Genomic DNA, 27,300 nt, shown 5'->3' on the forward strand with positions numbered 1-27,300 from the left:
ACAATTTTAATGACGAAAATTATGTTTTGATGAGTACATCTGTAGAGTGGCATTTGTTTTATGATTTTTCTCTGGAACAGACACTCGCAGCATGCTCCCTGGTGCTCAAGTAAGTTTGCAAGAGGTACATTCGACAAAAGACAATTTAGAGTCCATAACCTTAAACAAGTGCCACCATTGCAAGGTTCTGCAAGAAACTGTGTCATGCCCTATGTCTATCAACAATTCGTGACTGCTTCCGTGGAGCCGTCGCTTTACGAATTGCCCACGTTTGGGCGTCTTCAGATCGCAAACAAAACACGCCGACCGACATTTCCGAGGCATTTATTAACATCGACTTGTATTTACATTCTCATGCAAAGCTTAAGTTACACACCCCACCCACGTCAATAAAATGTGGGAGCGGGCTCCTATAAAATACGTTCACAGAGACAATGTGCGTGAACAAAGTCGTCACATTTTTTCGTAGCTCATCCGGTGGCCGCAGCTGTCGCAGATTTTGAAGTATTCGTCGTTGTCTGCGTCGTGCTCTTCGTCGCCATAAGAATGGACGTGGTTTGTTCCGGGAGGTCTGTACAAACTGCTTCTCACCGTCATGCGCAACTCTGCAAATTAAAAACATAAAAAAAAAGGATGTTAGTAAGCAAGGTTGACAGTAAACCATTTCCCACAGGAGAAGTCACCTAGATCCCAGAGTTTTAAATCGGAGACCTCAAGGCCCCATGAAAGACGTTATGCGGGGCTTTAACAAAACACAAATGACGCTCGCACAGCAGAACCGGCCTAGAGCATTTTAATTGTTCCTGTAACATACATAAATAAATCTGGGAAATGTGCCCAAAGTGAATCAATAGTGAAAAAAAACAAAATGCAGTAAAAAGAAGGAACTCCAGAAAAATGTATATATATGCAACACTTCCAAGAAACTGCAACATTGATCGTGCTATGTTTTCATTTATAATTCCTTCCCTTCCCAAATATGCTGCTTTCAAGCTTAAAAATCATAATATTTTTTCCACGTGACACCTTCGGAAGGATAGAAATTTCAGAGGATGCCACTTGTGAAAACCATGCAAGGTTTTTTGACCTCACCTCTCGGATCTGTGTGAGTTGCTAAAGAGACACTGACACCACCACAATTTTTTTTATTATTATTATTTTTTTTTTGCTAGGCAGTTTATTATGGTGTTTGAAGACTACCCAATCAATATTTTGCTACAGCGTCACATATATTTTTTAATAAAGTCAAAATACGTAACTGCTCGAAACCAAAACCGGACTGGGGAGGAAGAAGAAATATAGAGGAGGAGAAAGTTACCAAAAGCCATGCGGCTGTGTACCTTTTTTTTCAATCAAAGTATTGTCAGCTTTTTTAAAAGCCACAAAAATTGGATATCATTATTTTTTCTATCTCTATCTCTAGTATTGAGCGTGAGCCTTCAATGACCGATGACTTTGATTATCTTTTGGTGGTTCAGTAAGACCACAGAAAACGTCACGTGACCACGAAGAAGAGAGTGAGCGCGACTCAAACAGAGCAGTTCTCGATCGGCCGTCTCCGTGTGCAAAGAAAACAAATTTCGAGCTGCAAATTGTGTTCTGGGTAGTTGAGCTCTCGTACGTCATATACAAATAAAAACCTCGGCCACCATAAATACCCTGTCACTGTCCCCTTAAGACCATGCAGAGTGCAAGTTCGTCCGCTTCTTGCACAGGGGTTGCGGCGACGTCAGAACACCGAGCTTCCATTGGCTCCGATTGGAAGGATAGCGGGTGGACCTCAATGCTAGCTGCCTCGAGGTCTATCCACGAGACAAATGAAGTACCTCCCCGCCATTCTCGTCGTGTCACTGACTACGGTGGAATGTGCACTTTGAGCAAAGTTGGTGCCTGGCGTGCAATGCAACGCCCTCACCTTTGACTCTCTTGTTGAATGCTTTCTGTTTTCTTTTGGCCCTCTCGCCATCTTTCTTCTCAAGCTCCCTGTCGAGTTCTTCCAGCGAACCCCAAACTTCGATTGCCCTCTCTTCGACCTGGAAAACCATAGAGCAGAGCTATTAGCCGCCTCATTCATTAATACATTATATTGTTAGTCATACCACTTATAGTCTGTTGTAGGTAAGAATAGCTGGAAAAGCTCTTCCCAGCAGGCCCTCCACCTTTTCCACTTCAGCAGAGCGAACGCCGGAGAGGAGGAATCTGCCAAGCTTGGAGAGTCGAAAGCTTTTTGAAAAGGGCTTCTTCACCTTTTGATGCAACAGAATTATACGATCCACCAGTGCTATTCTCCGTCGTTTTTCTTTGTTTCATATATCCCTTTTATGTGAAGGGGGCAGGTTTTCACGAGCCTATTAGAATTGGTTCTGGTAAATAAAAGTCTAAATTTTTTGGCATTCATCTATCCTGCTGGACATCAGGTATGCACAATACTGGGAGTGTGATAAAGCATGATATAGTCTTGTAAATGCATGGCATCATCTCTGGCCATACTGCGAGAGTAAAAAATTAAAACCATATGACGAGCAGCACTTCCCTTAAAAGGTACAGTTACCACTAGGCTACTCCATGGAGAGCAGCCAGATTTCCTTTAATGATGAACCTTCGAAGCTAGAAAGACTGACTAATGTTTCCAGAATTGTTTTGTCATTTCCAGCAATCCTGCTCTTTCAGCCACAGATTAAAAACAGTTTGACATTGCAAGTATACAGCATTTCACCAACATAGGCGACTCAAAAAACTAAAAGCAAACTGACCTGTAAACATCAGTAAAACCTCCCAATACAACAGTTACAACCCAACCATGGGCGTGGTTACCGTCGAAAGCTTGTGGCGACTCCTATGGGCAGAAAACTGAGCTACAATCACCCGCTGAATGTGAGTGTGATTCTTGCATCACATCCAAGGAGTGATATTTTAACGACTAGAGTAGGTGCCGACTTCAGTACAATTTGAGGCAAAGCAGATCTGACTTTGTTCCGTGTTTTATACTACCCTTTATTTTTTTAAATTCAAAGGGAAATGAAAGACAAAGAAGTAAGCAAAAGTTAAAAGTGCCCAGTTCGTTGCAATGTAAAGTCTGATCTACACTGCCAAAATGGTACCGACATGAATGTTGACCTGATCAGCTCTGCTGTTTCGAACGGTTGATACCAAAACATAATCAACAGCAACAAATGGTGCGTTATATATAGTTCAAATATTTTCGTAGGGAAGCAGGGGTGGCGGATTTATAGGGTCAGGCTTGTGGGGACAGCGGTAGAGGCATTTGGATGGCGGGGGGGGGGGGGGGGGGGGGGGGGGGGGAATCTGCTGAGATGTGACGCTAAGGCCGAAACATTGTCTAGATCTTTTTTGTTGACCCAATAATTGCTGTCACTAAAAACGGATTTTTGGCTGGTGTATAATACATTTTTTCAATAAAATAAAGTTGACATAGGGAAACTTGGTACTAACTCTGCCCCTGCCGGGAAGTGATGCTGACCATCCAGCTGATGCTGACCATACAGCCGCAATGTCCGCAGCCTTTATCACACCATGAGCCGAACGTACATACTTACCGTTCTGCCTCACACAAATTAAAGTCACTAACCAAGTTAACCCTAGAGTACTGTCAATGAAGCCATACTGTTCCAGAGGTTCCGCGCTGTTGCGGACGGCTGGCACGAAAAAGAAGTGCCGTCCTATCGCATTTTAAAACAGCCTGCAACAAAGCCGAGCAGAATCGCCAACGTTACCCAATTCAAAATAAAACAAAAATGCAGGAGGTGGTACTCCAGGACGACACTGGTCGGTGAAAGCGTGCACGAAGCTTTGCGCAAAAGAATGGCGGCACCTACGAGTTTTCGGCACACACACAAGCTTCGTGCAACGTAAACCGACGAACGAGCACCATGGCGGCTTTGGACGGCGACACAAAAGTACCAATACCGTAGGCAGAGTGTTCGAATGACTCTGCCAAACACACGCATCTTCAAAAGCCGACGATGTCAAGGAAGTGCCATGCTGTTGCCTCCAGTATTCCTGGCGGTGGCAGACGTGGTGTTCATACGTGTCGTGTTTCTGTACGTGTTCCATCATCGCTGAACCAACCATAAATGGAAAGGGCCTAGTGACCTGTGCTTTTTACGCTGCTCGATTAGTCGTAGCATCGGCTGCATCTGGACTTAAGCTGAAACCAAATATGGCGACCACATCGGCGAGGGTCGTACCTGGCACTTGAGGTACAGTTTCATGCTCCCCAGGGTGTAGTGCGGGTTCTTCTTGACAATGAACTTGAGCGGTGGCTCGCGCCTGTCGAAGTCGCAGTCCTTCAGCAGATACTCGGCCTTGGATTCCGTGCGCGTTATCAGCTTGTGCTTGTCCTCTTTGTCCCTGCCAGAAAAAGCGGCGTATATTGCGAGAGACGGCATGCGAGAGACGGCACGGAAGATGGAACCGCTATACACTCCCGTCTCTTTGATACAAACCCAGTTAACAAGGATACCTCGCTATACAGGCAATATTTTTGGGGAACTGAGTAAATATGTTCATTTTTGGCTAGTCATAATAGGAAATTAACATTACGGATGACTTTTTGGGGCAACAGACGTGTCTATTACTGACGAGAAACTCGACTCCACTTCGCTTTACCTTACAACGAACCGCAGGCGCTATGACCCATCGGAGCTAATTTAATGCAGTGTGAGCGTCGAGTGAGTTTTATGAGGACGGCATGGGGTTCACTTTATGCCCCCCTACTACGACGAACCGCAGCATCAACTGCAGTTTGTCATAAGGTAAAGCGGGGTATACACCAACGCAAGGACAAAGGACCGAGCTCTGAACAGGCATCCCAAGCTCGTCAAAACCAAATTTGTCCCGTTGACGTTCGTTGGAAGTCGAAGGGATGGACTAAAAAACGCCACAGATTCGTCGGTCGAAGGCACATTCCAGACGCCACGTAAGAAACGCAGTTTGTCCAGTGCGGCACACCCGCCCACCTGTAATGTGCGCCAGACAGTTGTGATTACTGCAGAGCTGTGCACCGGTAAAACAGCTGCAGAGAAATTGATGGGGGGGGGGACCCTTTTCAACTCGCGACAACTGAGCGAACCTTGGTTGTTTCGTTTTTTTTCCACTTCCGCACGGGGTGTCACTACAGAGACTGGTTCACTCGCCATCCGAACCAAATAGCGTGACTAAAAAAACCAGACATTTGGACTAGAACTTGGTAAGTGGGCACTGCCAAGAGTACCTCTCCTATACGTTTCAAGTTTATAAGTTTGAAGTTCATTTTTGGCACCTCTTTAACGCTTTGACGGTCGCAGCCGTACATTTACGGCGGCGAATGCACGTTAGGAAGTGCCCGCCTGGTGGAGTGAGAAAGCGACAAGAAAAAATGGGTTCATTGACCCTTTCTCTATATTATTCCTTAGGAAACAAAACCTAACCATTAAAAAACAGCCATTGTTAATAAACTAAAAAAAAAGCTAGACCGTCAAAGGGATAAAAGGGCACACTAAGGTGGTTTTTGGGGTTGTCTTTTTATCTCATTCTTTTTAAGCCCATCGTTGCTGGCAATCAATAACCCTAGCTGTGACGTCACAGATGGGAACCATAAGAGCCACCGAAACAACTCGTAACCAATAGGAGGCACGCACACACCTGCAGTTGTCGCACACTTCTAGGGCGAAGTTCTCGAGGAGGAAGGAGAGGAGAAAGGCCTTGCCGCAGGAATCGCAAGTCGAGTGCTCCGATGGCATCTGCACTGTCTTGACAGGAGAGCCCTGCGACGCGGCGGCCATTGTCTCCTGGTCAAGCAGGAAGCCGCCACCGGTGTCCACAGCCCTCCTGCCTGCCGCATTACTGACAACAAAGATAGTCAGATCATAGGCATGCACAGCAAGGGGGGTGTGGGGACAAGCACGCTATGCCTCAACCCCTAATGGCTTGAGAAGGGTGCGAATTCAGCAAGGCTCAATTTTTATTACGCTACTCCAGAGCCATTAGGAGCATATAACGATAGCCAACAGACTGGAGCTATATAGGGTGGTCCAAGTCACCAGGTTCCATCTAAAATGGATCATAACCTGCACGTAGCAATCAAAGCTTTTCGTCAAAGGTGTATTTCATGGGTCGGTTTTTGCTTGTAAAATTACAAAGCATAGTTCTTTTTCTGTAAAAAGTAGGGCCAAGAAACTTGCCAGGGTTTACGGCAGGCGATGACCCAGACGACCAAGTCCAGTAGCGGGGTGTGTTTGGCGTTCGTATTGATAGACGGCGTCAGGAGCAGCGTCCGAAGGTGCGGTTGACCAGCGAAAGAAAGCAGACGGCACGCAGACGAAATCCGTTGGCAGCAAAAGTGCCGTCGTTATGCACACACATTTTTTTTTTGCTTTCAAGTTTTGCTTTTATTGTCCGCATTTATTTTTTACCCGAAGGAACATTCCAGAAAGGTTATGGTCATTTCAATACACCAGGGTGGTCGCGAGCCGTCGCGAAAAGGAGGTGGCGCCATCTATCAATACAAACGCCAAACACACCCCGCTAGCGGACACCCGTCGTCTGCGTCGCTGCCAGCTGTAGACCCTGGCAAGTTTCTTGGCCCTATTTTTTTACAGAAAAAGAGCTACACTTTGTAATTTTACAAGAAAAAACCGACCTGTGAAATACACCTTTGATGAAAAGTTTTGATTGCTACGTGCAGGTGTAGATTTTTACGGTCCATCTTAGACCAAGCCTGGTGACTTGGACCACCCTATATTTTTATTTGCACCCCCCTGGAGCCATTCATTAGGGGGGAGGGCATAGCATGCTATGCACCCCCCCCCCCCTCCCCAAATTGTTTGAGAGGGGTGCAAATTCAGTAAGGTTCTATTTTTGTTGTGTAACACAAGAGGTGTAAGGGGGAGCCATAACGTGCTTGCCCACCACACCACTGTGCACGCCTATGAGTCTGACTGGTAAGGTTTTCCTGGAGCGAAAGCTACAAAGGCCACATACACTGTTCCAATGTTTACAAAATCACAGCTTGATGAGGTCAGGGAGCCTAGTCAAGCCATCTTCGCAAATTTATTTTTGCCAGTGAGACCACAGCATTGTATGCGCTAGAAAAATAAACTTTGACACAGCTTGGCGTGTGAAAATCACAGCCCGGCATGCGCGTGTTCATCACTTCAGAAAGCAAGCGAAGCGTGCGATGCTCAAACACTTAAAGCGTCACTGGCCAGAACTTGGTTTCTGGAATGGTCTATAGAGAACCAAATGACAACAGAGGGGGCAGGGAAAACAACAATGTAATGCGCTGCACTGATCACATCTTGTTGGAAAACATCTCAACAATATTTTCTCACAAGGTGAGCAAAGTAGCTATCCATCCAACAGGGCGGAAAGCCAACACTCCAGACTAAAGTGCTTTGGAGGCCAGTGTGCCAAAGATTATTTGAAACGAAGTACCAACTCCTATGTTTATTAGTATTCTACCTCCATATTATACTTGTTGCAATACCGGTTTGAACTGTATTTGGACCGTATAGGGGGTACTCTCAATAAGACACCATCTTTATATTTACAAAATTAAAGAAAAGGACACTTCAGTTGTGTGTACATACCAGCGCGAAATCAAGATATCCGACGGCTGCTGGTGTTTAGTGACGGATCTTTATATCAGCTTATGTCTTACCAGGCTGACATCTCCTCAACAGGTTGCGATGTAACCTATCAAATTAGTAAATTTGTTCGAAAAACAAACAAACTAATAACAAAATGGTGGATTGATGTCATGTGCAAACACCCTACACTTACTCCCCTACTTTCATAACTTGCACGAGAGTGAGAGGCATGACCCTGTATGCACATATATTTGCTAGCCACATATACAATAACATATCTGTGCATATCAGCTAGTCAGATCTGTAATATAACATGTGCATCTGTTATTCAGAGGTATGTTCAGGCAGTATATATTACAAACTATTTCTATGAATATGTGACAACATGCAGCCACTTTGTGAAGCATGCAGAAAACTGGATCTTGGCATGTACTACATAGAGCAGCGCGTTGCATGCTTCATAGTGTACAGCAGGCATTAAGACTTTCTATTTTTTGCTTGGAATTTCCCACCAGTGTACACTAAGTGAGCAGCAAGATATTGGACTGTAGCTCTGCAGAGCACAGTGATCCTATTTATAGTTATAAGCCCTACAGGCAAGGCTACCACAAGGTTTTATGTGCAGTGGTACCTTTTATTTCCGCCTTCGAATCGCGGGTCTACTCACTTTTCGGCAATGCTCTTGACTGCTAGCTTGGCCTTCTTGATCTGCAGCGCTCGCTCGCGATTGGCGGCGATTCGTTTCCTCTGCACATCTGTGAGCTCTGGAACAATCTCACTCTCATCTGCCATTGTCACCAATCTGGAAAAGAGAACAAATAACTATATAGCTTATAAAGAAACTTAAAACTTCGCTCTCACCCACGAACTCGCCGAAGCTCCTCTAGACCTACCAAGTAACCCAGACCCAGGTATACTTGCTCTAAACCTAACAACGCGTTTCTTACAATTCAAGGTTATCTTACTGACGAAACTCGAGGTTTACAAGAGCCGACAAAGACCATTTTCGAATTCGCGATATCTTTCCGGCGTCTCTCTCCGCTCTACGACGGCGTGATGCGGCGTGAAGCAACAAATGAAAAACGAGTAGACAGACCGCTGCGCCGTCTAGCGGCAAGATGCCGTACTTTCCGTAGGACGTTCGAGTTCGGGCGTTGTTGATGCGACGCCTGTTCCTTCCGATCGGCTTCGTGCGGCTCGTATCACACTGTGCCCGCTATCGCCTCATGTGTACCACAGTACACATAGTCAATGTGGAGGCCGCGCAGCAATGTGAACTGTTGTGTAACCGGCTGTAAGAGCACCTACCGCACCGTCTCGGACTCGGGTCAAAGGCTACGCTTCTTCAGCTTTCCTGCCAAGGCGTACCACGCTAAACGACGTAACGACTGGATAGAACTGGTCAGGCGAGCCCGGTAAGCGAAAACACTAACCGTACTATCGCGCTGGAACCTCGGGTGTTCTGGCACACTCTCTCCTTCTGGTAAGAGCCTTTGTCTTGTGCTTCAAGGGGAGACACAGACGGCACTTGGTCACCGACAAAAAACTCGAGGATCTGCTCCAAGCACTTTGTTGGCCATGAAAAGGGCGAAGATCCAAGGGAGGTCAACTACAATCCGACCATCTTCGAGCCGATAAGCAAGGAACAAGCGTTACACCAGAAGCTCTACGCGTAAGTTTATCTTTCAGTGTCCGCTGTGCCGAATCAACTCGGGTGAGGTGCTGGAATAAATGAAGTCGCTGTTTTCCACACAGCTTTTACACTAAGGGAGGTTCGAAGAACGCAGCAGCAGGTTCAACTCGCAAGAGACCCTCGAAAAAGGTTCGTCATATTTTGGAACCAGTTAGCTGATACACGCGGCGTACAGTCTTTTGACGTTTGGCATTTCTTTTTCTCACCAGGCATCGAAGGACACTAACAACTCGGCTACGCAAACGACCGTGAAAAAGATGCTGTCCTCAGTAGCTCGCACAACTGCTACAACCGCGGTGACACAGGTTAGATTTATTTACAGGCTTGTTTCTCGGATCTCGGGGTCAGCATGGCTGCCACTAGCATCTAATGGAATGCTTTAGTGCCTTCCTTTAAAGCTCCTATAATCTGTAGCGTCAAACTCGCAAGTAAGAGGGAACAGAAACGCATACCCCCACCCGTGAAAAATATGAGCAAAAATGGCGTTGCGGGATTTTTTTTTCTTCATTGTTTATTTGTTTTGTGGAATGGTCAATGGCTTTGGATTGGCATGGATTTTCGTATCCGCATCGATGATGATGATCACGCGGAGTGCCAAATGTGTGCGAGACGAACGTTGTCCGTACCAGGCATGTGGTCCAAGTTATTGCATCGGCGTGATAACTGGAAACTAGAATCCCAACTTTGCCCAGGCAAAGTCTCAACTTGTCATTGACCTACTGCCACCGATTTACTCTTTCAACGACCGCTAACGACCGTGTGATTGACGAGTGCATTCGACGGCAACGTAGCGTCCGTCCTCACCAATGCGGTTCGTTGAGGTGAGCGACAAGTCGGCAAAACGTTTTTTCTTTGTTTTGTTTTCATTTTATTTTTAGAACGATGAGCGTAATCAGTCGTAGCTGAACGTGGTTCACGATCACTATTCTTAAACAGGCTCTATTTGTCCCCCGAAGCAAAACAAAAAAAAGAACTCGCCATCGAAAAACACCGTTTGTCGGTCCTTTTCGATTCATCACTACTACGCCGGCTATTTTAATGTCGGGATTATCTAACGCCTTTATAATTAGAGAGAAATGCGCTTTCTAGTGGAACCGAAAAATGGCTTTGAAATGTTTCACTCTGTTCCAAAGAAGCCAGGCACAACTTTACTCAATGTGACCAATGTTATTGAAAGTAGTGCCTCGCTCAACTCTCGATGAACACCAGAAAGCAGGGGTACAGGCTCACAGAGCCATCCAAAGAGAACAAAATGAAGACAATCGAATTGTAACTCTGATGCGCTTTGTGTAGATTGATACACAGACAGTATCAAAGTAATCGTATTGTAAGGGCATTTCTGGACGTGGAGCCATAATCATCCTCATTATTACAGTGTGCACTGCCCCAGGGGGAGTGTGTGCTCCATGCCCAGGGCAGTCGAGCTCTGGGCCTGGGACAGTAAACGTGACGCTCAGCAGCGCGCCTTCGTCTTCTTTATAGCATCTTATTTTTCCTCGAATGTACGACTGTGTGGCACCCAAATTTCTGTATCATCACTGACGAGGTGGCAATGACAGGGAGGAGCTTCAGTTAGTTGTCCCGCCCCCAGTGAAAACTTCGTACCTTCAACGATGCTTCAATGTCTTGTGTCTCTCGAGCGCCGCTCATGCACAGCCAAAGCACAGCGGAAGGCTCGGAGCGCACACTGAAGGCTGGGCACTCGAAGGGCATGGCCCGCTTTTACTCATCCTCTCAATGACCATGGCTGCTTCCAGTTCTACCCTTGCAATCTTTAATATTCAGCCAAACAGTTACCGACAGTCTCCCTCTAAAATTCTTTGCCGTTTTCTTTTTTTGTTTGTTTCTGTAGCCTCCCCAGAAGACAGTTTGCAAGCCGGCGTCAGTCGACGGCGACCTCGGAACCGTCACGCTCGACGACTTCCTCCGTGAGTGGTCCACGGATCCCTTCCCAAAGTTTGTTGCACCGCGCCTCGCGGGCAATGGCAAGGGCGGCGGCGGTGAGTCGAAGGAGGCCGCTGACCGCAAGGGCTTCGAGTGCCCCGTGTGCGGCGACAAGTATGGCTGCTCCCGAAGCCTGCGGCGCCACCTCTCCCGGCGCTCGTTCCTGGCGCGGCTGCCGTGCTGCAAGTGCCGCTCGTGCCACCTGGCGTTCAACCGCTGCACCCTCATCATGAGGGCACAGGGCTGCCACATCAGGGCAAGCGGCGCGACACTGTCGGCGCTCGGCCCCGGGGAGACCCTGGTGCCCGTCGAGCTGTCGCAGGACGGCGGCGGGACACCGGGCGTGGCGCAGGATGACGTGCCCATGACGGTGCTCGAGAAGGTCCGTGGCTTTCCGCTCGCGTGGTCCCTCTCCGAATGGCGTTTTTCGCGTCCTCGGATGCGGTCCCTTGATTTCCCCGCAACAACGTCGTAGATGTGTCATCTGCCGCAATCATACGCACAATTCGGTGCCACGTTGGAACGACTTTCGACTCCCGGGCGGGAAGGACCGTAAACAAACCGGTCGAAAACGCATTCCAAGCGGCATACTTCTGGCGACGACCATGCGGTCGTATGTTTCTGCCGCTCGGCAAGGAGGAGCGTCGGTATGAGCTGACAAACACCGACTCGCGTAGGGTGACCACGCGTCCCGCGACTTGCGGGACTGTCCCGCATAAAGGGCTCGTGTCCTGCGTCCCACGAGAAATTCCCGAATCTTCAAATTGTCCCGCATTTCACACTGTCGTAAAATTCACTCTGCAACTCATGATGTTGTCGAACAACAGGACATGAGGAAGTGCGTAGGTTGCTGGTAATTGCGTGAATCGCAATGGTACGCCATTTTATATACAAGAATTGCAAAAGTGATTGTCGTTCTTGCAAGAGAACCTACGCACATGCTCCATTGTGCCTCTCTTTGGTGGTAAAATATTGTAAGGGAAAATTGTTTGCCAAAAGTTTAAATATAAATTATTGTAATTATTTTCAAATCACTGTGTGAATGCAAAAGGGTTGCTATGGAATCTTTTGTTAGTGAAGTTGGCCACGAAAGGCAAAAGGCCTGCGACTGACAAAGGTTGGAAAGAACATAATGTTTAAAATTTGTGTGGGACCATGTTGATAAAAGTACAATAACTCAAAAAAGGAAGCAATAACTCGAAAAAGATTTACTGTTTCTTATTTCCATTTGATGCATTCAGTTCTGCTGCAGTTGATTTTTATGTTTTCAACTTTGACACATTTAGTAACATATTTAGCATTAAAAAATATATATCATTGGGAGTGAAAATTATTTGAACTTAATTGCTTCTATACAATTTGCAGGTGTATAAGCAGCACGGGATATTAAACGTGTTACCAGAGCCACGGTTTGGGGTGTGCGTGTTAAAGGGCAACTCCGCTTAATTTCAAAAATTTTGAGATAGTGGCCGATTTTGCTTTTCGAAGCACTCAAAAACAGTCCCCAATCCTTTGTTTCGCGAAAAATAAAATATTTTTCGTGTAATTTTACTCTAGCCATGATCACAAACCAAAACCGAAACGGTGGCAAAGCCGGAAAACATTGTATATTCGGCATCACTAAGCATGTACACCCACGTGATATACAATGGGAAGAAGGAGCTCCCCTCTTATCAGGATCCTCCTTTGTGCCTCCTGGATTAGCACAGGCGTCGCTATTTTCCCCCCAGAAGATTATAGAAGGTTAACCTGTCACTCAAAATTCTTACAAAAGCAGCTTCCCTCTCCGGGGAGAGCACGGCGCTGGCGCCACCCGTGCTCTCCCCAGGAAAGAAAACAAAATTGAAAAAAAAGAAGCTGTACATGCTTGATGACGTCACGGACGTGTCAGTAGAAGGAATTTGGAGGAAGCGGAAATGCAGCCGGGCAGTGTTGTCTGGCCCGCACGTCTCATCCAAAACCAGCGGATTCGTGCTTGTCAAACTTTGACAGCGATTTTAATGAACTTCTAGGCGGAATTCCGTCGTAATATTTGCCATGGGGGGTTTGTAGATGATAACAAAGAGAACTGTATAGTTTTGCACTATTGGAAAAGAAGCGGAGTTGCCCTTTAATAAATTCCCTCTACCCCCCCCCCCCCCCCCCTGGCCCCACGTGTTTCGCATTTCGCTAGCAGGAAGGTGGTCACCCTAGACTCGCGGTGTGTGAATAGTAGTTCGAATCGAATAGCCGTGCGTTGTTTGTAGCCCTCTAAGTGCCAGGGAAACCCGTGAAGTAACGGTCCTTTTTTGCCATGTCAGAAGCTAGAGAGGACGCCACGGCTCGTAGCCGGCTAGTCGGATGCATTCCGCTACAACGTCTCAAGCACATATTTGACCGGCGCGTCTGCCGTCCCTTCCCGCCCGAGCGTTAAAAACAATCCCGAAGGTGCAGCGAATGACAGTGCAGAAGCCGTCGCATCACGTTATTGGACGTTTCTATCTTGGCGGTTGTTACTAGAAGGCCCGGCGAAAAGTAAGAGCTACAGCCGGCGTCGGGGCGTCCCTTCTCGCAACTACTTTGGAATCCGCAGACCGTCAAGCTGGAGGGAAACTTGCGACAGAAAAGACGTCTGCCATATCTACCGGCACCGCCGCGACACCGCAAAATTGGTTGGAGGCGAGAGCAGGACACTGCTACAACACCGTTGGGCGGAAATCGAGGAACCACTTTTTGGGATGCGGTAAATACGCCTGTTAAGGGATCCGAACCCGTCTCGGGCACCATAGTGCCCGGTACGAGTCTGCCGCCGGACGTGCTGGTCGCGCTGCTCGCACAATGCGCTCCGCGTCCCTTCCACAGGTCCTCCAGAACGTGGTGTGCTCCGAGTGCTTCGTGGAGCTACGTGATGCCTCCGCCCGCGAGGACCACTTCCACCCGTCGCGGGGCAACCTGCTCCGCTGCGCCAGCTGCCCGATGCTGTGCACCTCGGAATGCGCCTTGCGCGCCCACCGGCGGCTGCACCTCCAGCGGCGGCCCTTCGTCTGCCCCGAGTGTGGCCTGCGGACGGAGGAGCCCTGGGCGGCGTTCCACCGCCACGTCTGTCTCCACTGCCACCACTTCGACCGCATCGTGGGCTACCACTGCCAGCTGTGCCCCGCCCTGCTGCTCGATCAGAGTGAGCCTCGCCGGATCGTCCCGTGGATCGCCCCCTAGATACTTACGAGCAAGCTGTGGAATCGCAAAATGAGCCGCGTGTATGCGGAGCACAAGGTTGTCCGCTTCTTGCAGAGGGTTTGCGATGATGTTGGAAAGCTGAGCTCTTACGGTGAAACCTGCTTAGAACGAACCCACATACAGCGAATTATTGTTGATATCGAACTCACGAAAAATTTAAATCAAAATGTATGTAAAAAGTACTTTTTATAACGAACAACATATTGGCTATATCAAACTTTTTTCCCCTGGAAGGCTTCCAAAAACTTGCAAACAATCGTCTTTCAGCCAATGCCTTCGCCGGAGAAAGTGTAGGAAAGAAAAGCAATTCCAAAAGCTCGAGCTGCAAACAAAAATAAGTGAAGAAAAGTGATTCCAAATTGGCACAGAAAAAAAAAAATCTTTTAAATGCAAAGCGGTTGCTTACGAAGAAAAGCAATTAAAAAACGGAGATAAGCTAAAAAAAATCTTTTAGCGCGTTGCTACAAGGCGGAAGCGAAGAGATGAGAAAGAAAGAGAAGTTCTCGCCTCCTCTCCCTTCGCACGCTGTTTCACCTAAAGTCACTTTAGTTTGACCTGTCATGTCCCGCCGAAGAGAACTTGAAGGCACTCTAGTTTGACCCTCCTCACCTTGCGCATTCACTTGGGGCTTGACACGGCATGCCCCAAGAGGCAATATGCCTATCGCATTTCAGATTCCATAGCATTGTCACATGCCGTTGAAAGCGTCAACCACCCCCAGGCAAAGCTCTCTCTCTCTCTCTCCCTCCCTCCTTTCTTCTCGTTAATTTAGTCGTCGTTTGTTGTCGTCTTTCTTGTCCCCATTGTACTTTCTGTTCACTGTGTGGGCCAGCTAGTTCCCGCCCGAAATGACGACAAAGCAGCGGCAGGCTCTGCCGCTTTCGGACGGATCGACATAATCAGTCGTGTGGAGCACGGCGAAAAGAAATCAGACTCGCGAACGACCAAACGCGGACAGCAGGCGCATCTGCAAGCCGGCGTACGACAAGGTGGAAAAAGCGCTGTAGTAATGGTTTTTTGACATTCGTGCGCGGAACCTGCCGGTCTCCGGACCGATGTTGCAAAGCAATGCTAGAGATTTTGCATCCCTCCTGAACGTCGAGGGCTTCACCGCTGGATCTGGGTGGCTGCAGCGATTTAAAGATCGATATTTAATCGTCGGGAAAGTCGTAGCTGGGATTTGCTATATCGAACTACTTGCTATATCGAACTGATCGTAGCGTTTCCTGCTGTTCGTTATAAACAAGTTTCACTGTATTGACTGATTGAAAAAAAAAAATGGTGGGTAGACCTCGTGGCATCCAGCATTGATTGTACCCTCTATTCTTTCAATCTGAGCTCGGCGTCATTCTGACATCACCGCAACACCTGCACAAGAGCAGACGAATTGCTTTCCGGATACCGTGGCAAATGGCGAGCTTTCGCCGAGCGGCTCCGACCGATCCATTTGCAATGTGGCGGAGCACGTTGAGCGATCCGGAGGAGTTTTCTGTGCAGACTTTTCCGGAGAAGCTCGATCCATTGTCACTTGCGACATTTCGGTTTTTAAATTTGCTTAAGCGACAAAAGCGATTGCACCAGTAGCGCTCGAAGATAAAATTTGGGATGCGATGCTGTTACAAGCCACATAACGAGCTGTTCAAATGTCGGCAAAGCGATACGACGAGGTATCGACGTTCCCATTGAACGGCCGGATTTAGGACCAAGACACGTAAAAAGTCACTCTTACTCGGGGGTACGCTTATTCCACGGGAAGGGTATAAGCTAAGGCAGTAAATACGAGACGCGCTCGTCCAACACAACGACTTTCGTGCCACACATGGGGATGACGAGGCATTGGAGGGTGGTGGCGGTGGAGAGAACGGCCACACCGTACCAGCGGTGGCCGTGCAGCAGAAATGCCGGCGAGCAAAGCCTGCTGCACTGTGGGCCCCTGAGAGCCGTTGCTCGGCCACTCCACCCCCGAGTCCGGACGCTCAGAGTCCCAAATCTGCGAGCATTTGCTGTTTGTCAGGGGAAAAAGCTAAGTGACTAGTGCAGGGTGGGTGCAAATGGCGATAGTTATGATTCTAAAATGTGACTTCTCTAGCTTTTGTTTTGCCCATCACGGACTATTTTTTCCGTTTCCGGAATGGCGCTCGCTGCGATTTCCGCTAAAGCTTTGGACTATCGGCAACAATGATTTCAGGCAACAAGATGGCCGACGGGTCGTTACTCTGGAGCATAGCTTATTTAGTGGATGTGGCAAGGCCCTAGTGTTTGGTTTTGTACGTCCACCACCGGAGGCCGGCATGAGGCATAAACGGTACACGAGCGCTGCTTCGGTGTTTGGCTAGGACTTGTGTTCGTTCGGCCTCGGGGGTGGATGTCTCGAGTCCTGGCCAGGGTATAAGATATATATGTAGTGACCCTCATAGTCAGCTCGGGCAGCGAACTACTAAAGACAAGGAAGAAAGCAGCAATGGCTCAGCAGCGTGAGCAAATAAAAATCAGTTTCAATCCTACCGCCGTCTGAGCTGGTCGTCTTTGTCTCCAGCTCCTACATTGGTGACCTGGACGTAATTCAAACCCATAACCTTTCGATAGGTGAGGACACACAGCACGGCGGATGCTGCGATGCGATAGACCAGATAAAGTTCTATTGGCGCGTGCCCGAGTTGCCTCAGCCAAGGGCGTCTCGCCGTCCAAAAAGCACACCTGAAAGAAAAAAGAAAGTATTGTTTTAGGCGCGCATTTTTTTTCGCTTGGAGCGTCTCCTCTGACCTTGACGGACGCCGGCTTGAACATCGCACCAGAGACCTCCCCGTTTTAACGCTTTGATAAGACCGCTACTGCCACCGTTGAGGCACGAAACCAGGGTCAACGCCGTTGGCGCAAAGTCCGGGCTGTAAGGTGAATGAGGCAAAACATCTTGGAAGTGCAGCTCCTCCAGCGCGGCGTTTATCTCGTCAACAGCCACCCTCGATCATCTACAACGGCACGTTCAGAGCAGTGCGCCGGTTGCAGAAGTGCATCGCCGCCGCTGGGGACTATATCGAGAAGCGATGTGCTCCTGGGAAAGAGGAGATTCCAAACTTTCCTTTGATTGTGACATCTTTCCGTTCCATCCCGAATAAAAAAAAGTTAAAGCCTACGAGGCAAATTCTATTGATCACCATTCGTATGTCATCCTAGATCGCAAAATTTCGTCTGAAAAATATTCCCCGAGACCCGCACCCCGTGAACTTGGTGAAACGTTGAGCCCACGAAAAATCAATTTGTTTACAGTGTTCAAAAACAAATTAGCAAGAGGAAAAATGTGAGTTTAAAAAAAACTAACGTCTATGCCGCGTTGTTCTCGTCCCCCAATCCGTCTTCGCTCGCAGACGAACTAGCGGCGCACATCGTGGACACGCACAGCAGCGCCCTGCACAAGTGCCAGGCGTGCCCGATGGCCTTCGTGAGCTTGGACAACTTCCACCAGCACCGCAAGTCGGTGCACCCGAAGCTCCGCTCCACCTGTTGGCTCATCCTCAAGTGCCCGCTGTGCGAGGCCGTCTTCGCCTCGTCCGAGCTGCTCACCTCCCACGTGGGGAACCACCTGGAGCGGTGCGGACGCTCCCTCTTCAAGTGCACGGCATGCGACTCGCTCCAGCCCACGCGCGCCGACCTCATCGCGCACTTAGAGAAGCTGCATCCTGGATTGCACGAGCCGTCGTCGCTCGTCGCGGAGGAGCGGGGCTTCGCGGTGGCGGTGGTGGCGTCGTCGGAGGGTGTCGCAGGGGCGCCGTACTCGGCCGGCGTCAAGAAGGAGGCAAGTGAAACCATCGGGCGTGACGCCGATTCAGTTATTTATTAACGCAATGTTCTTTGTGGCTAGGCGTTCGACATTTTGTGAAGCCCGGATAAAAGTGTGGCCGCGAGGCTTGATACCGATTGGTTGTTTGGTGGGAGAGGAGGAGTGCGGTGCTCGACGCTGATTGGTTAACGAGGAGGTTGTGTGACCAGAGGGGAAGGCGAGAAGGTGCTCAAGGGTATGGAAGGCTCTGGAAGATTGCCAGGTTTATCAGCCCGACAAGCAGTAGCATCGCTTCATTCTAGGAACAGCTGTCAAGTGTGCACACTGTGCACGTTAGACTGTCTGATGAAGAGTGCCATGAGAGTATCGCTAAAACGTTTGTGATGCTAGTACGTTTCCTGTATGCAACACAATTGCCCAGCAATCCGCCACAAATTTTTGTTATGGTGTAACCCCCATTGCCCAGAGGGAATTTTTGCGGGAATGGGATAAAAATGCAGATACGTATACAAATGTCGGTCGATGAAGATGTCCGCAGGGACATCTATATTCAATGCGGCCCTTGGCTCTCGCAGATTACGATAACGTGTTTCTATGGCTTGTAAACAAAAACGCACGGATGTACCATCGCGGACAGCACGAGCAGAAACAGTCCCTCGTGCTTCTTTGGCGTGCCAGACAGTTTTTGAGAGGGCTGTGGTCCCAACTAGTAACAAAGTGCGAAGTTGAGATCCCATACTTCGAACCCTTTGACAGATTGAAAGAGGATTGAACCCGTGGGGACCGCAGATGCAGAAAAAGGCCAAATTGGCCGATTCAGTTCGTGTTGTCCGCTGGGGGAACACGTAGCGGGACATTTGGTGAAGGACTTCTGGAGCATAACGAGCACGGGCCGGCAAGCGTCATGGCGTGATCCACACGACGACGCGTGCCTTCAGAACACCTCCGATTGGGTACATTCTGTTTTTACGCATTTGCAAGACAGATAGGAAACCCCTAAAAAGAGGAGGCGGTGTGGTGCAGGAGACCCAGGGTTTAAATCCCTGCACCATCAAAGATTTTGTCTTTCGGCAGCTTTGTGACAATTATTCTAGTCGCATGCGAAGAGCAGATTTTGGGTTCAAAGTAAACGGTGCTTTCGGCTAAATACTTATACTAGCATGCACCATGCTGAAACGAAAATTCAGCTGAATTCGTCAAGGTCGTTCCTAACCTTCCACTTGTCCACTTCTAGACAGTTGATTTGGATATAACTATATCAGGGTTCGTACAGGCTTCAAAGAAGGAACGATTCAAGGACTTTTAAGGTAATGTAAAGATATTTTCAAGGAGCCCTTCCAGTACTCTATCTAGTAAATTTATAATATAACATGTTTTTTATATGCAGTGCAAAAATTCTTTATTGCAGGATACCTAGGAAAAGGTGCATTTGCCAAGGAAGTGCTAGTAAAGGGTTCAGCAGGGCTACTGTAGCTTTTCCTCGATTGTCGACATTTATAAGTTTGTTTTCGCCGTTTTCCTTGGGCTGTTTGGCTTGACAATGTAGGTGATGTCACCTGTTGCTTCTGCTTTCTCGGTGTCTGTAGTTTCACCTCCCGGGCAGCGCGCTCAACTCAAACTGTGTCCACCATGTGCAGCATAAAACAGACGTGGAACAAGCAAACATTGCTAGCAGAAGCAGACAGTATGAAAGAGAATAAGGAGAATGACGGGCAAGATCGCAAGATTGCGGACGGGCGAAACCAGATCCGGAACCAACGGGACTGGTACCATTGTGGCCAGGCGCTTAACGGGCATCCGCTAAATGTGTCTAAATGTGCCACATAAGAAAACTTCCTCATTGAAATTTTGAAATTTACGTTAACATACACCGCATATTTTCGGAAAAATACAAGTCGTAAGGTGGGAAACGAAAGATCTTGTGGTCCGCTTCAAGCTACTAAATAGGCTATGCTCCAAAGCTGGTTCACACGTTTGCTTACGAGTGCCATTTCTCATAGATTGTGCATAGATCTGGTCTCACAAATACTGCGGAAGCTTCAGTCTAGTTATAATGCGGATCACAATCGTTCCAGAGTACCCTATAGACGGCTCCAGCGTGTTTTCTTGCGATGCAGTTACGACTGGCGGCAACGCATTAGCAGAGTAGCGACGCATCTTTAGTACCCGACTGTCTCGTAAGCGCCGCCTTTCTGTTGCCCAACGCCGAGCAAGTGCAACTGGCGACATTTACGGTTCGAAAATGCGACTTTCGGAGCTCAGGGGACGTCGTTCAGCTCCGCCACAGACTGTTCCAACGTTTCCAGATGACGGAAAAATGTTTCCTGGAGAGCTTCGGATAACTGGAAACAATGGTTTAAGCAACACGAGAGCCGAAGTCTCGCCACTCTGAAGCGTGACCAAATTAGCGTAGTATCCCGAGAGATGGCCCACCCCCGAAAGATGGCCCGCCCCTATTTTGGGCGTGATTTGCTATTTTTTCTGAAACATCGAAAGGTAGCCCACTTCTAGTAATTGCAGGGTCCTGGCCAATGGTGACCTTGGCAGAAAGGCATTACTTAACCACGGTGGGAGACAAGCAAACTTTGCTGATTGGGAAGGACAGTCGCCTTAAGTTCATTCCTGCGATCATTTAAGTTTCGAGGGTCACAAAATTGAACTTTTTTCTATGGCACACTTTTCATCTGATTTTCATCCGACTTGCTATCGATTTTAGGTGGACTATCTCGGGATAATATGGTAAATGCCTGACATTGATTTATGGAGATTAAATACGAGCACTGCCAAAATATTACGCAATGGGAAACCACGGTTCACTCTAAAACCAATACTAAAAGTGGTGGTTGGCTGTTCGTCGAGCAACCTTGTGCCCTGATGTCATCTTTGTTTTTAAGGTTTCTTGTTCGTACTTTCACTTCTTTCGCCATGTTTTTCTGCTGCATGTTATGAACCGTCCAAGCGGACCCTTCCTGCTTGCTATTCTATGTTTTAGTGGCCGTAGTTTGCAAGTGCTTTTTGGCGATCGCACACAAAGATGATCGACTCCCTGCTCGCTCAAGTGCGTCGTGGTGCCGAAGGTGGCATTCACTGGCATCCATAGTTTAGTCCGTATCTGCGAAACAAAGTAAAACAGCATCTTACCCGACTGACCGGAACCGCTCTTGCGACGAGGCCAGTCGTATGTTTTGCGGTACCGTAGTAGGAACTTGGCGTCGCACAATGGCCATGCAGCTAATCACAAGGGTTGCCATCATGCTCGAGCCGGTACTTTGTTTCGTCGTAGGCCCCCGAAACAAAACTTTCGAAATAGGTTATCCACAAAACTGTATAAGGCATAAGAAAGAAAATGAACACCTCAGAATTCAGGGACGCTTTCTTCACTGAAAACCGTAGTAACCCTGGAGTCAAGAAAACATGCGGGAGTTACCCTTTAATGGTGAAATCGGGTACAGTTTGAATGAGTCCCAGTTCCTTCTGTCCCTAACTGTTCTCCTTTCTCTCCCGTTTGGTCTCCGAACAGGAAGTGATTGAACTCGATGACGACGACGACGGCGAGGACCAGGACAGAGAGGAGGTGATAGACGAGGAAGCAGTTCGCTTGGCCAGAGAGGCAAAGCGGCAGGCAGTCACTAAAACGTACAGCCCCAAGAAGAAGGCAAGAAGCAACAGCCAAAACAGCAGCCAGAACAGCATGTCTGCCGAGGAGCAGCAACAGCCAGAAGCGGTGAGTCGACGGTTTTCTGACCCCTCCCTCCCCTCCTCCTCCCATGTTGCCAGTCTTCCTCATGGGGAGGTGAATGCGGTGTCATTATGCCTTTCTTGCCTTCTCTTATTGTTATTGGATGCATCTAACAAACGGACGGGAGCCCCAATTGTTAAGGTTAAGGCCAATTGTTAAATGTCTTAGTGAAGTTTCATGCTTTTGGGATTGAGTTTTCGCTAGTTCGATACCTTAGCCCCGCATTCCCGTGGGAAAAAAACAAACCGTTGGGATGGCCAAAAGTACACGCTTTTCGTGTAAGGCTGATAAAAATATTCAGCGCTGGAGAAAATAGGTTATCCGCGGTAAGTACTTATTTTGAACTCTTTGTTCACGTTCAGCCCATTAAGAAGACTGAATGTCAATAGACGCGAATGCAGCGCCTGAAGCCAGCTTCAGCCGCACCATCTTCCGAATGCCGTCTGCTACCAATGCAGCAAAAGCAAGCTTGGGCTTGGCTTCCGCACTGTGCACAACCACTCCTCGCCACCTTAATCATTTTAGTCTGTTTGTAATGATGAAGCAAACTATAAGGGGCCGGCTCACACATTTGCATTTAATTGTAACGGAGTGCATTGTGCCTAGTCGTGATCGCCAAATGAACACATTGGCAAGCTGGTGCCGTCTCTCGGGCAGCCCTGGGACATCTGCATATATATATTTCCCATTTTTTTAAGCATTATTCTTATCACTGTGGGCTTGAGATGATTCTGACGATGTTTTGAGTGACCATTTCTGATAGACTATGCCTAGACTTGATATCGCTAATACTGCAGAACCTTCAGCCTAGTTATAGTACGCAGGTTGGAAGTAATGATGCAGAATAACCGTAAAATCTTGAGAAGCCCCACCCCCGAAAGATAGCCCACCCCTATTTTTGGCTCGATTCGCTATATGTTTCTTAACACCGAAAGATTGTCCACTCCTAGTAATAGTACAGTAGACTCCCCATAAGGCGAACTCGCTTAAGCGGAATTCTCAGACGTGCCGAACAAAGTAAGAATATTTGGTTGGTCTCCCAGACGCAATGCAAAAAAAATTTGTTTAACACGAACCGCTTTGCGCGCGCATTTTGGTTAACTCGAACTTTCATAGGTCCCCTTCGCGATGGCACTGCACCGACGGCGACGCCGCGCATTGCGCCGGCCGAGGTGTATGCCAGATGTACCGCAAAAACCCGCATATAATACGAGGTTTATTTTTTTTTTAAATTTTCAGCTTCGATGAGGCGCGATCTAACGCTGTTTGACATAGTTTTGGGTTCAAAGCAATATGGCACTCAGAACAGCTATCATCATTATTAAAATCCCAATGTCCGAGGTGCCACCATTCGTACAAAGTCGGGCTCGGCAATGGCGTCAGCGCGAAAACAATCATTGGTCGCCTACAAAAGAAAAGTTCTTTCGGTTGCGGAAGACATCGGTAACAGTGCTGCCAGACGACAATTCACCGTAAATGAGGCCGTAAATCACCGAATGGATCGGTTCCGCCTCAAGTGGTGTGTGAAGCATTCTTTTTTTTTTCTTCTTCTTTTGGCATGGTAAGCCAAATAAATGTCCCTTTTTAAGTATCTCTTCATTGTAGGCCTTTTCATTCTGTGTTTAATGGTCAACAGTAATTTAGACATGCCCAGCATGATAATTAGGGCACTTCTGTTAAGGCGAACATCTGATAAGTCGAACAAATTTTCAGGGTCCCTTTGTGTTTGTTTTAAAGGGAGTCTACTGTAGTGCTAAGATCAGTGATGGCGTAAATGCGGCTAGTTCGCTTTGGCGGGATATAAGCGAACGTTGCTAGCTGGGAAGTACAGTCATCTTTGCTTCGTTGCCCCTCGCCACCATAACAAGCTTGGAAGGGACATGACCTAAAAATAGCAAGTTTTTTAAACTTTTCTTGATTGTACACCGAAAGTTAGCCCACTCCATATTTTCAGCCGATTTTCTCTTGAGGTTAGGTGGGCTATCTCTCGGGATTTTACGGTATCTGTAGTACTGTCTATTGTGGAAGCCAAATCAAAGTATTGACAGTAAAAAAAAACCTATCGGTGGTACTATCAGTGAGGTATTCTTGCGAGTTTGTGAGGATGACGAAGGTTCCGATGACGATGACATGTCCGGAGACGACAAAGTCTTTGGCATCGCGCCGTGATTTGGCTGAGAGCGCTGTAAATAAAGGTTTGTTTCTTTCTGTCTTCTGCCCAAACTTTCCTCCATTCTTTTAAAAAATAAGGTCGGCCTATATTCAGATATTTTTTTAATTATTTTCTGCGAGTGTAATATAAAGGCATCCACCTATATTCATGGTCGACTTATATTAGAATGAATATTGTAATGTATTTATTAAAATTTATTAATAACCCTAGGAATACACAAAATATGTGCGCAGAAAAAGTACAAAAAACGCCATGTCTGTTCCATCTCTAAATTTATTGTATGCAAATGCAACTTTTATGTTCAGTTTCCTTTTCATTTTATGTCTTGCCCCATGCCCCGCGTTGTCTGCCTGTACACATCCTTCGTCGTCTCCCTTTTGGGTGTGCTTTCATTTTCGTAACACCACACTTTTCTGAAAGTTGACTTTCGATAGTATTGATAGTCAAGCAATCAAAAGTTGACTATTGGTAGCACTATTAACGGGAATATTGGTAGTCCACTATCTATATACTACCGGTAATTTACCATCAATAGTTTTTTTTTATCTAACTACGTATTAATATTTATGTACGATAGTCAATTTTTCGATCGGAAGTGTTCCAGGCTGCCTGATAGGCAGGGCAGATCCAGAGTGCGTTCTCTCCTCGTAAGCAGTCGCGGGCGAGTGCTTACGAGGTCAACGTATTTGAATACGTTAACCAACTTAAAAACGACGGACATCACGACATTGCACCTTTGATCGGCGCCATCGGCTCGTGGCCGGCGCCAACGCCGGCCTCCGTTCAGCTCAGAACGAATCTGCAAAGCATGACAGATTTGTCTTCTCCTCCGCAGGGGCACACCAAGAATGCCGCTCCAAACAACAACAACAACAACAGCAACGCGCGCACATGCGCGAAGTGCGCGTTCGAGTCCGACGACCCCGCCGTCTTCCGCAAACACATCGCAACCCACCGGCCGGCCAACCACGAGACGTTCCAGTGCCCCGAGTGCGGCCTGTGCTACGTGGTGGAGCCGTCGCTGCGCAAGCACCTCCGTGGAGTGCACCGCATCGTCGAGAACGCGGCAGAGGACGCGTCTTCCACGGCGGTCGCGGGGAACAACGCGGGGGGCGCCTGCGCGGGGCACCGCTGCAGCGTGTGCCTGGCGACGTTCGACACGGAGCGGGAACTCAAAAGCCACACACGGACGCACGGCATGGCGTTCCTCAAGAAGGTCAAAGCGAGCGGAAACGCGTGACATGTGGCACGTAACTCAAGCATTTTGTTTTTGTTTTTTTTCATTACGTGCGGGACGAAATCCAATAAACGTGCCTCACGGAACTTGCAGTCTTTCTTTTAATTAAATGGTCTGTTTTTCAAATTTAGGATTACGACTGTTTTTAGCTAAGACAGTGTCCCTGAATTACGAGGTATAATTTTTTTTTATAAATATCAAGGCTCGAAGTTTGGTTTCGGGAGTCTATGGTGAAACAGAAACTGCCTGCTGGAGGGATGGCAACGCTGATCATCGTGGGGCTGCAGTACGCGGTACAACCAATCGACCGCAGCTCCACCGCGGCGTCGCGTCACGAGGGTGCCGCGACGGCGTTCCTCGACTAAAGGCTAACCCGCTTGCCACCCACTAAAGGGCAGCTAGTCGCATCTTTAATATCGGCATCAGTGAAGTATGCGGTTTCCCTTAAACGTAATATTTCGGCTGGGATCATATTTTGTGCCACTAAAGTGATACCGGTAGTTTATTTTGGTTTCGTTTTCGACCAGAGCTGCCCTTTAACCCCTCAGTTGGGCGGTGCACCTATTTTGACCTTGAAATGGGGAGTGCGTCTAAAGGTGTGCAACGCGTCCGTGTAATTATGTTAAAATTCTTTTGATGTTCTCATGTACTTGTGTCAGCATTAGTTTTATAATTCTCATTAGTCTTTTGCACTCTGCAATTGCCATGCACTTTGATTTTTGCCTGGAGAGTTTTTGCAGTCACAATTGTTGTGTAACATCATAATTAGCTAAATTAGGTGTCTTTTTTTCTTTTTAAGGGGGGACATGGGTCTTTGGAGCCAAAAACGTCCCAAAGCTGTATTCTTTTGAAAATGGCAATGGCTGTTGTTCTTCCGAATTTACCAGGCTTCTAATTTCGTGGATGAATATCTGGGCTATAAATCAACTAATAATGTCTATGCGGGCTGAATGTGAGTTGAAGTTGACTCTAAAACATTGTTTTCACAAGACAAAATTTTTGGACTCGTGAAAAATTTGCAGGAGGGATATCTCGGCATCCAGAGCAGATAGAAATATAACCTTTCCTGAAATGAGTAGCTAAATGTGTGAAGCACACAATGTTGAGCAGATTTTCTAATACAAGTCTAGAAAATTTTCTATTCAATCTTTTGTTTTATTTCTTGTCAGCCATGCATTGAGCACTGAACTTCAATGTGTGGTAAAATCACTAATAGTGGGTTTATCTTAAAAGTACTTCCAACATTGTATGCTATACACTTTGTAGTATCTAGCCATGTGTTAAAAAGGATTTTTTTTGTTGAGCAGTTTTTTCCTATCGTTCTTCCAAACGAAGGCAGGCAAGTTTTAATTACCTTGAGGATAATTCTCCTGACTGAGAAAACGACCACATATATGAAATCAGCACAAAAAGCTGTACACGCTTGTGCAGTTTCAATGGGTTTGGTCATAGAATAAGAAAAGAAGCTCCAAGACCAGCGTTCCCCCTTAAATTCATTTCTGCATTCAAACTTTTTACCTAGAGTCATTTTTTTAGTTTTTCCTCGTTTATAATCACTATTTGCTTTCCTGGCCCTCGAGAATGCGACAGATGCCTCATTCGACCCCTTGGCCAAAAAGTTTGAAGACTCCTGGACTAGAATGATAAATGATTTCTATTTGAATGCAAACGTCAGTGAGAGCAGCGGGTTTTGGGTAAAAATAGTGACTAAAACAAACAAAAATGCATAACAAAAATACAACAAAAATAGTTGAAAATAAAAATACTTGAATGCAGTAACAATAGATATTAAAGAAAAGATTAACCCGTAACTCAAAATTCGTACAGAAGCAGCTTTCCCCTCTCTCTTCCGTGGTGGCGCGAAGTGGACGACGTGACGTCAATGCAAAGCATGCATACACTCGGCTTTTCTGAGTACAGGCTTTATATTG

At 47.4% G+C, this 27,300-nt stretch overlaps 2 protein-coding genes across 3 annotated transcripts; one reads left to right on the forward strand and one right to left on the reverse strand.

The window, feature by feature from the left end:
• Positions 1-300: 300 nt before the first annotated feature.
• On the reverse strand, positions 301-9,805 carry LOC8036288 (DNA repair protein complementing XP-A cells homolog). Of its 2 annotated transcripts, none has more exons than XM_029973208.3 (6): positions 9,735-9,805; positions 8,257-8,391; positions 5,644-5,844; positions 4,209-4,371; positions 1,916-2,033; positions 301-605 (listed from the first exon to the last, which is right to left on the reverse strand). In XM_029973208.3, exons 1-6 carry the CDS (start codon positions 9,788-9,790, stop codon positions 454-456), a joined length of 825 nt encoding a protein of 274 aa, XP_029829068.2. In that variant the 5' UTR covers positions 9,791-9,805; the 3' UTR covers positions 301-453. The 2 variants fall into 2 exon arrangements, with proteins under 2 accessions (XP_029829068.2, XP_040077126.1); XM_040221192.3 differs by lacking the exon at positions 9,735-9,805 and adding an exon at positions 8,451-8,639.
• On the forward strand, positions 8,683-25,455 carry LOC8036291 (zinc finger protein 532). Its single transcript, XM_029973205.3, has 9 exons — positions 8,683-9,004; positions 9,100-9,261; positions 9,345-9,411; positions 9,492-9,587; positions 11,135-11,608; positions 14,068-14,383; positions 17,808-18,235; positions 21,741-21,944; positions 24,968-25,455. The coding sequence occupies exons 1-9, from the start codon at positions 8,841-8,843 to the stop codon at positions 25,370-25,372; spliced, it is 2,316 nt and encodes a 771-aa protein (XP_029829065.2). The 5' UTR covers positions 8,683-8,840; the 3' UTR covers positions 25,373-25,455.
• The last annotated feature ends 1,845 nt before the right edge of the window (positions 25,456-27,300 follow it).

This window comes from Ixodes scapularis, unplaced genomic scaffold, assembly GCF_016920785.2.
Source record: "Ixodes scapularis isolate PalLabHiFi unplaced genomic scaffold, ASM1692078v2 PGA_scaffold11__112_contigs__length_91849675, whole genome shotgun sequence".
Lineage (NCBI taxonomy): Eukaryota > Metazoa > Arthropoda > Arachnida > Ixodida > Ixodidae > Ixodes > Ixodes scapularis.

Excerpts from the sequence above, each read along its gene's own strand:
- LOC8036288 (XM_029973208.3), bottom strand. The coding sequence starts at position 9,790 with ATGAAGAAAAAAAAATCCCGCAACGCCATTTTTGCTCATATTTTTCAC. Across the intron at positions 8,392-9,734 it reads CATATTTTTCACGGGTGGGG|ATTGGTGACAATGGCAGATG; the intron begins GTATGCGTTTCT and ends TCTCTTTTCCAG. Across the intron at positions 5,845-8,256 it reads GTCAAGAGCATTGCCGAAAA|TAATGCGGCAGGCAGGAGGG; the intron begins GTGAGTAGACCC and ends CTTTGTTGTCAG.
- LOC8036291 (XM_029973205.3), top strand. The coding sequence starts at position 8,841 with ATGTGGAGGCCGCGCAGCAATGTGAACTGTTGTGTAACCGGCTGTAAG. Across the intron at positions 9,262-9,344 it reads TTACACCAGAAGCTCTACGC|CTTTTACACTAAGGGAGGTT; the intron begins GTAAGTTTATCT and ends TTTTCCACACAG. Across the intron at positions 21,945-24,967 it reads AGCAGCAACAGCCAGAAGCG|GGGCACACCAAGAATGCCGC; the intron begins GTGAGTCGACGG and ends TCTCCTCCGCAG.